General features: G+C 34.7%; 1 protein-coding gene across 1 annotated transcript; it reads left to right on the forward strand.

The window, feature by feature from the left end:
• The first annotated feature begins 1,275 nt into the window (after positions 1-1,275).
• On the forward strand, positions 1,276-7,372 carry LOC134752049 (protein toll-like). Its single transcript, XM_063687613.1, has 5 exons — positions 1,276-1,472; positions 1,667-2,708; positions 4,128-4,449; positions 5,486-5,626; positions 6,169-7,372. Exons 1-5 carry the CDS (start codon positions 1,340-1,342, stop codon positions 6,895-6,897), a joined length of 2,367 nt encoding a protein of 788 aa, XP_063543683.1. The 5' UTR covers positions 1,276-1,339; the 3' UTR covers positions 6,898-7,372.
• The last annotated feature ends 7,340 nt before the right edge of the window (positions 7,373-14,712 follow it).

The raw sequence follows: 14,712 nt of genomic DNA on the forward strand, positions 1-14,712 counted from the left end.
TTTTGTCCTATTTTATCACCCTCTTTCAACCTACCGCGCTTAAGGTGTCAATGAACCTACGTGGTTCATTGACCCACATGGGTTCATTGACCCCACACCTAAAAGTTTGACAACCATAATTTCTTGAAAATTGAGCGCATGGTGTAAGATCGGACGGAAAAAATGCAAAAAAAAAAAATGGGTCGGATATGATAGCCCGAATTACTGCTAGGCCAATTCTTCTATATATGAATCGGTGAGTAAAACCGGTTATTTTGCAATGGTAAACTTTATGGTACCGGCAATAGGGCCGAACTTATAGGCCCGTCCGTTCTTACACCACCAGGTAAAAAAAGAATGCTGTCAATTTATTTTGTTTCCTATATTTAAACACTCATTACACGCTCACTATGACGTTTAGAAAGATAATAAAATTCAATTATATAGAGCATTTCATTATTATCAATTCTGTACTTAAATCATGTCCGTACCCTATCCAAAAGCTAAGAAAAAAAAAACCAACATCATCTCAACCCACCTAAAATCGTCCGAAACTTAGCCGAACTCACCGTAAGTAATGTTACATATATTCAAATAACAGAAAATTCAATCCTTTCGTTCCGATAATCGGAATTATGTAGTTCGGAATTTTCAAAATTCGGCTTTTTGGGTTTCCGGAAATATAAATCTTCGTGATTTTCATCATTCGTAATTACGACAGTCGGAATTTTGATGGATCCAGCATTTAAAAATTGGAATGATAAAATTCGACATTCTGAAATTCGGAATAAAAATTATCGGAATTATGTAGTGTACCCGTTACCGTGCCTTCCCGAAAATTATTAGAATTTTTCGCGAGTATCGCAACGCATTGAGGCTACAAGAGGCACGGTCTTAGGAGTCTCAGAAAGACCACGGTGAGACTCAGTGGCGCTCTAGCCAGGCAGGTCGCTTCGCTTTCGACTGGAACGGCATATATAACATCCATAACTCCGGAACAAGTCGCGATAAACACAAACAAATTCCCCTACCGGGATTCGAACCCAGGACCTCCTGCTTCGTAGGCAGGGTCACTACTGACTAAGCTAGGAGGTCGTTAATGGTAGATACTTTTAACGCATAGTCTGATACGCCACTGATGTTGACTGTACCTACACCTTATCTTTCTCATGAGTTAACCTTGTCAGTTCTATTCATGTTGTAAACTTTAAAATATTGAATGACGACTAATACATATTATGATGTTCTACATCAATTTATTTAAAGAGCAAATTTTATGGTCCACAGATTACAACATGGTAACAACACGAAAGAGTCTTCTAATGACTATGACTGCGAAAAAGTAAGAGTCAAATTGAGGATGGAGTATAAATGGACGTGCGTGTTTGCAGCGGTGCTGCAAATAATTGGAGCAGTAAGACCGACGTGTCCGAGCGACCCCAACTGCGTTTGCGGCGGCACGCTCGCCGTCGAACTCAATTGCAATGTCGATGGTGAGTGCATTTGGATAGAACGTTTATAACACTTTTCTATGCATTTGAATGACGATGAACGTGGGTAAATTGAATGACGATGACGGTTGATGTTTCGAAAGCTTTCTAGTGCGTTTCTTCCATTGCCAACACCTAACCTTAGGTACTCGTATGTTTGAACTATTTATGCTAAAAGCATTCATTTTTCGTTTCAGGTCGGACTATCACAATTAATTTATTGCCGGATATATATATCAACATCAAATGTGAGAATGCATCTTCTCTCGACTACAGCAAGTTGCCGAGATGTGCTAGTCCACAAAGCTCTTTCAAATCTGTCAGTTTCAAAGACTGCCCATTACCAGTCACCTCATTTGAAGATGTTTTAACGAGTATGGGTGTTTCAAAAACTATGGCATTAATATTCCAAAATACTAAAAACTTATCCGGTTTCTTTAACAGAAAGCACTTTGCAGGATTACAAGATTTGACGAAACTATTACTGTCAATCAATGGGAATACACAACTTCCCGATAATCTGTTCATGGATATTAATAACTTAACTTGGCTAAATATCAGATCAAACAGCATTTACCTGTCGGAGAATCTACTTAAACCACTTGAGAAATTGGAAACCCTAGAAATAAGCCATAACCACATGACAAATATATCATCAAATATGTTTTCCCATTTGTCTTTTCTGAAAAAACTTTCCTTGTGGCAGAGTAATGTCACGTGGTTTTCAAAAGACTTCTTTACTGGAGTTAACGTCCTAGAAGAGCTCGATCTCAGTTCGAATGGTTTAAATGAACTGCCGGCTTCGATTTTCAAACCGCTGAGGAAACTCAAAAAGTTAACGTTGTTCTCAAACAAGTTTTCGTCTCTTCCTCGAAATCTTTTCAAAGGCAACAGGGAGTTAGAAACAGTCATTATTCTCAACAACGACGTGACACTGAAAGAGTTGCCAAAATATTTGTTTGGGAGTTTAACCAATTTAAAACAAGTGTACATTCAGAGATGTGGTTTAATGACTGTACCATACGATTTGTTTATTGATTCTCCCAATATTACGAATATTTCATTACCATACAACAATCTCAACGCATTGCCCGAAGCTATCTTCAATGACCAGATTAATCTACTAGAGTTAGATTTGAGCCATAACAATCTAAAGGACTTGGAACCGAAACTATTCTCGTCTCTGGTACGATTGGAGTCGCTTAACTTGGATTATAATAATTTGGTGGAAATTTCTGGGTAAGCAAATTAAATTTCGCGTATATTTTTAGCTGAACATTCTTAATTTAGATAGATAGATAGATTCAAACACGCTCATTATCGTTCCAATGACTAATGAGTTTGTTGGAATATTTACGTAACATAACATTTCCGCAAAAATTTACGCAAAATTTCAACGAAATATTTTAGTAATGGTCACTGTTATCCGCGAGCGAGTTTTGTCATGAAATTTTATACAAATAGTGATTAAAATTTATTTTCCTTTTGTTTCTCAAAAAATTCAAAAGCTAAGCATAATCTATTTGCCTATTATATATTACATACTATTTAAGCCTCAACAATTGTGACTAAGTGAATACGTATTTTTTAAGAAATTTTTATAAAATAAATGGATCGCAATCCATTATTCTATTTTAAAATAAAGTTTGTATACAAATTTTTTACTTAAGGTACCATTTTAAGTTGTATAGGTACCTAACGTAATGTGCGAACGAAAGTGGGATATGAAATTTTCGAACACATGTACTAAGATTGATAAGGTTGGGAAATTCTGTGTACCTAGCAATAGTCTGTGCGAAAAGAGAAGAGTTGTGAAATGTTTGGGGCCCAATACATTTCAAGACTTCTCTTTCGGAACAGACTAACACACATGGCAAAGGATATACGAAATCGCACTTAAACTATCGTGAGAAAAAAAAGCGACTAAAAATAATAGTGAGTAAAAACTGTACTGATCTAAATATTTTGGATATACGAAATGAGCAAATGTAACAACTTGCAATATTTTTACGTTATGTCATTATATTTTAATAAGAAGAATAAGAATAAGAATATTTATTTAAAAAAAAAACCATATTTACATTAGACAATATCCTGTGGCCCCACACTAGGCTATGCCTGTCACGTGGTAGCCGGATTCGTAATATACAACCAAAGGTTAATTAAAAAACCGGCCAAGTGCGAGTCGGACTCGCGCACGAAGGATTCCGTACCATTACGGAAAAAAACAGCAAAAAAATCACGTTTGTTGCATGGGAGCCCCATTTAAATATTTATATTATTCTGTTTTTAGAATTTGTTGTTATAGCGGCATCAGAAATACATCATCTGTGAAAATTTCAACTGTCTAGCTGTCACGGTTCATGAGATACAGCCTGGTGACAGACAGACAGACGGACAGACGGACGAACAGACGGACAGACGGACAGCGGAGTTTTAGTAATAGGGTCCCGTTTTTACCCTTTGGGTACGGAGTGGGTACGGAACCCTAAAAACTAGGTGACATTAATAGAAGAGAAGTAATAATTAAAGAAATTAAGTAATTTAAAGAAAGAAAAATTAAAGAAAAAGTTTACCTGTGTGTGTGTTAAATTAAAACTTTAAATTATTGTTCAATTTCAATATTCTTAATAAAAGTAACTTTTCTATTTATTTCAGCTCAACATTTTCGCCATTGTTAAGTCTTATTTATTTAAGCATGGAACACAATAATCTGAAAACCGTCTCGTCATATTTATTCAGCAACAACAAACAGAGAATGTACATATCCCTTGCATACAATAATTTAAATTTTGAATACAATGGACTGGACAATAATATATGGCCCGCGGAACCTGTCCAAATATCCCCTTTCAGTAACACATATAATTTAAGGGTATTAAACCTAAGTCATAATGAATTTAAAAACACTTTCATCGATTGGTTTGTAAACGGACACGACACATTAGATATAAGATATAATGATATATCTTTATTAATGGTAAGTCTAATGTTTTTTTTTCTTTTAAACTCACATATTTACATAATAGATATACAGTGTGGAAATAAATTATGGGCCTTGGACGGAAAGTAATATAAAACTTAAGTTAGCTCATTTTACATAAAGGAAACATTATTTTATTTTTTATCATCTTCGGGAATCGAACCGACTAAAAGTTTCAAGAAATAAACACCCTCTATTTTATTCTACTAGTTGATACAGTTACAACTGTTAATGATAACAATTCTCCAAGAAACATTAGGTCTTACACGTCTGTCGTACAAAATATCCAAAAAATCGATTATTACTCAAGAATATTTTTGGACAAGCAAAATTAAAAAAAAAAGTTTGTTTCTTTTTAAAAATAAAATAATGTTTCCTTTAAGTAAACTGAGCTAACTAAAGTTTTTAAGGCACATTCCCTCCAGGGCCCATGATTTTTTTCCACCCTGCATACAGAGGTACTACAGTAGAAATACTAAGCTAAATTAATAACTAGCTTAAATTTAAAATATGCCCTTGAGGCATTGTACCAAGGATGCTGGCGGCATTTCCTTGTTGTATCGCAATGCTGATACGTTGCGCGAGGAAGCCGCCAGCTCTTCGGTCACTAGTTACGTCAACCAGACGCTTCGCAATTTCCGCAAAAACTTGTGCGCGCTGGGACCCCATAGACCTAGAGTTTCATCTCCAAATGGTACAAAATGGTACTCACTACCGAGGCTTTTATATTTATTACGTTTCAAAATTTCGGTGCTTTCCGCCGCTCCGCCCGCTTTTACAAAAGTCCGTCGGAGGTGGGACGGTGCCAGTGTGTCTACGCAGGTAGCATCCCACACTAAAATCCGTCCCAAGCTCCAGGGAACTAAGGACACCCCATCAGGCCTCTTGTCACCATCCCTTATAATGTCAGTCATCTCAAGAGCAGGCACACTGATGGTGGCAAGAGACCGACGGATTATGTCATTATTTAAGCGACGCATGACTTGAAAAATGTTGATATCAATTATACGTCACGTTTTTAACTTGGTTTCAGGGTAAAAGGGTCAATCCTATAGAAAAAAGACGTCTAAATCAAGATAATTCATACCATCACGTTTTAATCGCCAATAATCCAATCAATTGTGATTGCCACACCTGGAACCTCATGAAAGATATGCAGTCTCGACATTTCAAGGTGAGATTTCTTTATTTTAGTTCTGATCATGTTGAAAATTGATAGCTGAGGAACCGAAAGACCCCTACAAAAAGACAATTTTGGCTACGGATTCATATTAATAGATCCGTAGTCAAAATTGTAAAAACTGCCGCAAGCTTGAATTAACTGAGTGAAAATTGATATCCGCGAATCTGAAGGGCGCTTTATTAACATAAATTCGTAGTCATTTGCGTTAAAATGTTTATATATTAATAGACTACGTAATTCTTTGGTTAAATGATTAGCTTTTTCAATTGCACGTTTTTGGCGAAACGAGAGAACTTAAAATAAACTTATAAAGCTCCCGAAGTCTCCTTCATGAGTTATTGTATCCAGAAGTTTGGCAGCGTTACCTTTTTGGATGGTCAGGCTTATTCTCTGGCCGAATTAGCTGCCAGTCCTCTGGTTCTCTAAGATGTCTACGAGGTGCTGGGAAATCTCCTTAAAAAGGAATATCTCTCTTTTCCATAGTGTTCATTCATTTGACTATTTATGTTGATAGCTAACTTTTTTTCTCGTAGTGGGACGATATGGCTGCTTTGCGATGTTCACGTTGGAGCAAAATGTGCCAGAAAGATGAAGAAGTGTTCCTTTACGTGGTGTGTGCTGCTGTCGCATTTGTATTAATAGCTGCAACAATAGGTTTTTACTTATACCGTAGAAGACTATACTATGTTACAAAAACAACTATTCGCAAAGCATTGGATTCTACAGTTTCAAAACCGAGACAGCTAAATTTAACGATAAAATGCGCCGAACAAGATAAAGAATTTATTGAAACAAATATTTTACCGGTTCTGAATACGTATCAAAATGTTACTACAGAAGTTGTTTATTCCAACCACTGTAAAGAGACATACAATGAAAAATACATCACAGGCGATGCAAAAGAAAAACGCATCACTCTCGTCGTGTTTTCGCCAAACTACTTAACATCTGCTTATCGCGATGTGAACATAAAGAAAATTCGTGGCGAAATATTAAAGGCACGGAACACTATTTATGTATTCGTTGATATCGGTCCGGACAATTCAATATACGCATTTCTAAAGGAGCAGAGAGATTATCGTACTTCGATTTTGTGGAGTGATTCGAAGTTTTGGCAAAATTTGTTAGTGTTAGTGAAATATAGTAAACGCAGTCAACATGCCGCTCATGAACGCATTGCCAGCTCTGAAAATGCTGATATAACTCGACTTGGATATCCTCACTTGTACGCAATCGACACAGTTGCTCACAGTCAAGTTTAGTTGATTTTTTATTTATTTAGTGAGGTAAAGACTGATCTCCGTCATGTTAAAAATCATTCTCATAATTTTATTTCCATTGAAGTCATTGTAGATTCATAGTTATCAAATACGACGCATGTTGGTATAGTTAGAATTCAAATTAAATTACAAATAATGTTTATGTTATGGACTTATTGTGAAAATGCATGCGAAGTAATTTTTTACGAAGATATTTTATCTTGTAAACATTTAGATTAAGGATGATTGTTGAATAACCTGTGTAAGTAGGTAAACCTACTATTTGTTAGACGTATTATGCTTGAACTTCAAAGAAGTGGATCAATAACACGATACTATCCTTCAGGCGTAAAGTTCTGTTTCGTTAAATGGTAAATACATTTCATGAAAAATATTCATTAAATATTAAGTTTCAAGGAAACTGTATATTGCTAAAACTGTCAACTACGGTTTGTATTTAAATAAAAAGTAAAAGTTATTGAATTGTTTCATTATAAGTTTTTCATGACTAGGAGAATAGTGGCTAAGTATGATAAATCTAGGTACTAAAAAAGGCTCTTGCAATTATTTAGAAGTTTCGAAACGAATTAGTGTATTTTTGAAATGTAATATGTAAAATAATATAAGTTATTGAAGAATATGGGGAGCATTTACGAGCTTATGTGGTGAAAAAACCTTAATCGTCTTCAGGTACGTGACAAATTTCAACTTTCGTGACTAAACGGTTTAAAATGTGGACAATATTAATTAGGGCAGTAATAATTACTGCATCTACGCCGCTATATCTTGAAATATACGGTAATTAAGTGTCGTCGTATTTGATGGTGGCATAACCCACATTATGTAACCTAATTATATAGCTTAAAGTATATCGTCAGTTAAAGCAATAAATCATTAGGTATGATGGAGGAGAAGTATAAGAAAAACTTATTGACCCACGTTGATGGAAACAGAAGAACAAGTCATATTTTTCCTTAGGCTGGCGCGATGCACGGAGCGGGCGCACGCACCGCACGCGCGTGGGTGAAATTGTAGATAAAATCCGCCGCACGCGCCCGCGTCAGTTGGCGGCGCTTATACAGCCGAATTCGAACAATGCTTATATGATGTCACAGCGATGCTATACCGATTTGTCAGTGTCAAAAGTGACATTTCTCCAATCAAAAACGTCAAAAAACCTAAAACAAAGCCATACACACTTTTTTATTACATACGTGGAAAACCAACAGATATTAACATTTCTATAAGCTAGAATTACACAGCCAATTACAGATAAAAATTAAATATACAAAGATCAAATAATATTACAGTTCAGTTACACACAAGTATTTACACCACAAGCCAAGGTTAGTGTGTACAGCCAGCTGAAAAACTGCATAGACACATTAGGAACGGAATTCATTCATAAAGTGGCCATGCACTTCACAAAACTTTTAACGAAACGAAAAACCGAAATACAAAAATACAAATGTACCTTTATAGTACAACTTTAGTAAGCCGAGCCCGAACATATTTATGTTATAATATCATGCCATGCCAGGATAAGCTGAGTGAATCTGCCCCCAGCGAGTTTTGGCTTGTATTTTTTTTGATGATATGTCTTTCTATTAGTAGGTAACAAGTATGAAAAATTTCAGACCCCAAAACTTTATAGTAAAAAAAATGATCTTCGATATTATTTTTCTAGGCAGCCAATTTTGACGTGCGTCACGTATACAGGGTGACACTGTACTGAAATCCCACGTAGGGTTACTTCTCAGGAATGCTCTAACGTTATTATTTTTTTAATTAGAACAAAAGTAAAAAAAAAATCAAACAAAAATTAATTCCAATGATCGACAACAAAAAGAAACATACTGTTTTAATCATTGGCAGTGTTTTTGGCAACTTGTTCGGAAATGTGCGGCAATGATGACATTTGTCAAAAGTCAGAATCTTATTAATGTCATAAATAAAAACCGGCCAAGTGCGAGTCGGACTCGCGCACCGAGGGTTCCGTAATTACACAATTTAAAAAATGTCTTTTTTATGTGAAACGTGAGTGAAAGGTAAATTGCGGTTTACGATTTATGACGTATAAAAAAACTACTTACTAGATCTCGTTCAAACCAATTTTCGGTGAAAGTTTGCATGGTAATGTAATCATATAAATGACTTTTTTTTATATATATATTTTTTTAGTTTTATCAGTCTCTTATTTTAGAAGTTACAGGGGGGGACGACACACATTTTACTACTTTGGAAGTGTCTCTCGCGCAAACTATTTAGTTTAGAAAAAAATGATATTAGAAACCTCAATATCATTTTTATATATATCCATAGATACCCCACACGTATGGTTTTGATGAAATAAATTTTTTTGAGTTTCAGTTCTAAGTATGGGGAACCCCCAAAATTTATTGTTTTTTTTTTCATTTTTGTGTGAAAATCTTAATGCGGTTCACAAAATAAATTTACTTACCAAGTTTCAACAGTATAGTTCTTATAGTTTCGGAAGAAAGTGGCTGTGACATACGGACGGACAGACAGACAGAGAGACATGACGAATCCATAAGGGTTCCGTTTTTTGCCATTTGGCTACGGAACCCTGAAAAGATAATCAATAAGGTCGAAGAAGGTTTCATACTATTTATTACCTCAGGAGCTATTAACACATACAGGCTGCTCCAAAGTAAAAAATCGTAATTTGTTAATTTCTTCGTAACCGCTACACCGGTTGTTAAGATACTTGGTATACTGATTCTAAATACCCAAATGCATATGTACATTTCGGCTTTGTCCAATGGCTAAGGACACCCTGTATATATTGTGTGTATAGTAATGACAATTATATGACATCAATTTTATTATTGGATATATTGCTACACAAAAAAAAATACATATTTTTTTAAGTACTTTCAGGTCATAACCGCTCCAAGATTTTCACCAAAACTAGCCTCTTTAATAATGAATAAACAATGTTATTATATGTTAAATTGGACATTAATATTATTTGAATCGCCGTTCCACAATAAAAAAAAATTTGAAACAAAAACATCTTGTATGGAGGGTCCAAATTTTCCAGGTGCGGCAGCGACCCCTAAATGTATTTAAAAATTCTGAAAAAAAATTACATTCGGTTTTTAGTGGTAGATTTTACATTAAGCGGGCGCCCCGTAGTAAAATTTTGCCAAATAATGCACGTTTTTCTAAAGAGTTGTTAATCGATTAGCTTGAACGAGCGGGTATAAAAAAAAACACCTTATTCTCCCACAAATAAAATTAAGTAAATACATTTATTTTGCAGCTCATTAAAGAGGCTAGCTTTGGTGAAAAACTTGAAGCGGTCTCTGACCTGAAAGTACTTTAAAAAAAATTTTTGCCCAAATAATCATCCCTTTAGGGGGTGAAAAAGGGGTGGAAGTTTGTAAAGGGAATCAATAAATACAGGTGGATACAAAATAAGCTACCCAAATTCCTAATTCCACGCAGACGAAGTCGCGGGCAAAAGCTAGTACCCAAGTAATAAACATAAGGGCGTCCGTTAGCTTGCGCGTGTGCACGGAGCGTTCGAGCGGGCTTATAAGATGTCACTGCGTTACGATACCAATCTGTCAGTCTCAAAAGTGGACGAGCTAGCGGACGCCCTTAATTTATGTTTACTTTATAACATACGAAAATGACGAATTTAAAAATAATACAATGTGTCATAGATCAAAAAAATGTAAATTGCTTTATTTCAGTTTTTTGTTTTACTTTTTGAATACGTATGTATATGTACCTATACAATAGAATAACATCCACAAAACATTATTTGCAATTTATGTGCAAGAAAAAGTAGCCGATATGTTTTTTTTTCAGGAGACAGTTTATTTTGTCATGCCGAAACAAATCGATCAGCGCATTCGATTTTCGAATTAGGTCAGACAGGTTGACAGCAAATTAAGAAGCGTAATTGGATCGCTCTTAACCGTTATTGTACGCACATTTTAATCAATTTCAGCATACTTGCACCAAATACATGCACCTGTAATTAAATGAAAAAAATAATAGATATTGTTTATTGAATTAAATATGAAAGTAATTGACTTTTATTTAAATTTATAGCAACCACTGCAAAGATAAAAAATAAACCTGGTAAATTCTTATGAAATAACTCTAGGAAACGATTGGAAATGTTTTATATAGTTCATGAAAGGACAAAAAAAAACTTGGCGAATGTAATGTAACTAAATCAACCGAAATGGTCGTTTTGATAACATTTCCCTCAAAGATCCGAAACGCCTCGCTCTACTCTAGTAAAATTACTATTTCTATCATTTCGCTTATTTACCATAAAGAGTAATATACAGTGTGGAAAAAATGAATGGGCCCTGGAGGGAAAGTACCTCAAAACCTTAAGTTAGCTCATTTTATTTGAAGGGGACATTCTTTTATTTTTTTAAAGAAACAAAACTGCATTCAAAAGATTTTTTTAGGGTTCAGTACCTCAAAAGAAAAACGGAACCCTTATAGGATCACTCGTGCGTCTGTCTGTCAATCTGTCAGAGCCTATTTTCTCCGAAACTAATGGACCAATTAAGTTGAAATTTACATATGTATACCAATACATATGTAAGTTTGTGACCCAAAGACGGACATGTAACGTAAACAAATGAATTATAAACACGGGGGCCACTTTTGGAGGGTAAATGAGAAAATTAAAAAATAAAAATTTTCAAACTACATCGTGTTACATATCAAATGAAAGAGCTCATTGTGAGAATCTCAAATATTTTTTTTCAAGCGTGAGTCGGACTTAATTACTTAGTTTTTGACCCGACCCCTACGGGTTATTTAAAGACATTTCACTCACGTTTCACATAAAAAATACATTGTTTAAATTGTGTAATGTACGGAACCCTTTGAACGCGAGTCCGATTCGCACTTGGCCGGTTTTTTTTTAAATTCGCTTCCCTCGTCCGGGAATTGAACCGACTAAAAATTTAAAAGATATTTTGTACGACAGACGAGTGTAAGTCCTAATATTTCTTGGGGAAATTTTATCATTAACACGAACTGTATCGACTAGTGGAATAATAGCAAGTTTTTTTTTAATTTTTAGTTGGTTCGATTCCCAGGGGATACAAGCAAATTTGAAATTAAAACTGTGAAAGCAGTTTTGTTTATTAAAAATAATAAAATAATGTTTCCTTTAAGTAAAATGAGCTAACTTAAGGTTTTAAGGCACTGTCCCTCCGACCTATATTTTTTTCATTATTATATTCATTATATAGTCAAATTAAACCGCTAACTGGAATCTCATAGGTAGGTAATCAATTTCACCTAATTGTATTTAAACTGTGAGTCTCATGGCCACATTTGGGTGTGCAGAGCCGGCACATAAATAAGCGGTTCGCCCCCCGAGCTTTATCGCTGTCCGCGACTGGGGTTTCACTGTGTCGCAAATTATTGTAACCGTATATAGACGGGTAGGGAAGGCATAAATTCAGAGATATGGCGTTTACTATGGTGTGGAACAATACAAAATTATTAGTTATTGATTTGTAGACAATAGGTATTTAAGCTTCAAGGGAAACGCGGGCTTGCGCTTTGTCCATTCTAAACCTGTTTCTCGTCCAAAATTTAATCTTTATAATGTAGTACGCGACTGTGACGTGATCTACGTATAGAATCCAGGAGCGGCAATCGGTTTTGCATCTTAACAGCTGTTAGTGCTATTGCGCAAAGTAAAATTTAATTTTAAATAGGATTAAGGTTTGTTTACTTTCTATTTATCAATTTATAATATAATAAAATCAGTAAAAACAGACTCTTCTAGCCTGGACAGGAGAATATTTTTTTTAACTATTTCGCAAAAATGTTTCATTTCAGGTGACATTCATTTCATACATAATTAAAAACACATACATACACATACATTTTCGTTACAAAATTTAGCGACTATACAATTGTTAGTTTTACTCATTCGTGAAAATGAATAGGTACATTAATGAACCTTCAGTATTTATTTTATAATCAATACTCAAGGAAAAACGTAAAAAGTTCTGTGAGAAAATCATAACATAAATAATATACATAAAAGCACTATTTAATAATAATCTAATAATATATTTTTAAGGAATTTGCAAGAGACACTTTTATCCTCGTCAACCCCTTTAGAAAGTATCGTCTTCATCTACATATAAAAGTCTCGGGTCGTCAAATAGAACACCTTCGTCACATCTGACATGGCCTTTCCTTAAATGTATACGAACGTACATATACATATATAAGTAAATAGATAGTACATAAGCATTTTAAAAGCTAACAATATCGTCTGACATTCCTTGACGCCAGCGGAATGAAGAGGTAATATTTACGAGTAACTTCTCTCGATTCAAAGAGACTGATTGGAACACAAATTTAAACATATTAAATTATGATACCAGTACCTACGTACTAAAGTACTTAGTATCCCTTTCTTTCTCTTTTTATAAGTAATTTGCTAAATTACTAAGCATTTACAGTAGTAGTGACTTTCTGAAATTTTAAATATTTTTCTCTCAGTTTCAAGAATCAGTCACACCGCTGCTTAAAAGACGTTACTTACCGAGTTTAGGCGGCAAAACGTACGAAAATAACGTCACGTCACGTCAGTGTAGAATATGTATGTATGTATACGCTGCGAAAAGGTTCCAGTGTGATCAGTGCTTTTATCAGGCCAATTCAAACGTGCAGTGACATCAGAATTATATTTAAATCATGTTATTTAGTTATCATCTTTGTCCGTACATGCATGCTGCGGGTGAGACGCACGACAACATAACATGATTCAAATATAATTCTGATGTCAGTGTACGTTAGAATTGGCATGTATGTGTATGTCCCTCTTTCCACTGTTAACAAAGCCTGCAGAATATTTCGATTTAAAACACTCCCTTTGGTCGTTGTTGCGTACTCCTTTCGATAACCTGCATTACTTACCTTTTTATACATATGTTACAAGTCTATGATTTGAAGTTGTCATGTGCCAGTGTAAATAAATATGTCAATGGACAAATTGTGATCTTATTTGAGAAAAATATCAAATATATTACAAATTAGTAAAAATACTTAATTGTAATGAATCGTGTTACCGCGCGTTGGTAACAGTCGTGTTTTAATTTATCATCACTCCTCCGCAAACCTCTCTCTCTCTCGCTCTCTCGCGCATCTCCTACTATCCGCACTTGTATCGTAAATAACAATTTTTGTTGCCTTTTAAAATTTACTGACGAAAAAATTTTTTATTCGTATGATCTAAATATGGTATAACGAAAACGATAGGTAAGTATATATTATGCGTTATTGCGTTTAAGGTGAGTGGGCTTTTTATTTTTTGTACATTGTGTTTGCATGAATTTGTGCAAACGCAATACATGTCCCCAAATGGAACGCTTTATTTACGATTTTCTGTAAAATATTTTTGAAACACCAGTTATGTAAAATTTAGACGAGGGTTTTATAGTTATAGGTAATTGGTTCGTGGTGGAGAAATACACTTTATTTCAACTATACTTGATAAATATATTTCAAATTAAGGTTTACAAGTTATTAACGTCAATGAGATGAGGAAATAATTTCACTTCATGTAGGTTATTAATGTTATTATTTAAAGTATGGATGGTATAGAAAGGATGCACATCTCTTATGGCAGAATTGTTGCAAAAGTGACCGCTTTCAACTTTAAATAATAGTTCCTAATCTCTCCGGTGGCGCTAGTTAGGCTCTGGGACATGAGTATAATATGAACCATATAAGGCAACAGATAACCCGACCAAATTACGTAGGTTGTTTTTGGTAGTATTTCGGTGTATG

Source organism: Cydia strobilella, chromosome 2 (assembly GCF_947568885.1).
Source record: "Cydia strobilella chromosome 2, ilCydStro3.1, whole genome shotgun sequence".
Classification (NCBI taxonomy): Eukaryota; Metazoa; Arthropoda; class Insecta; order Lepidoptera; family Tortricidae; genus Cydia; species Cydia strobilella.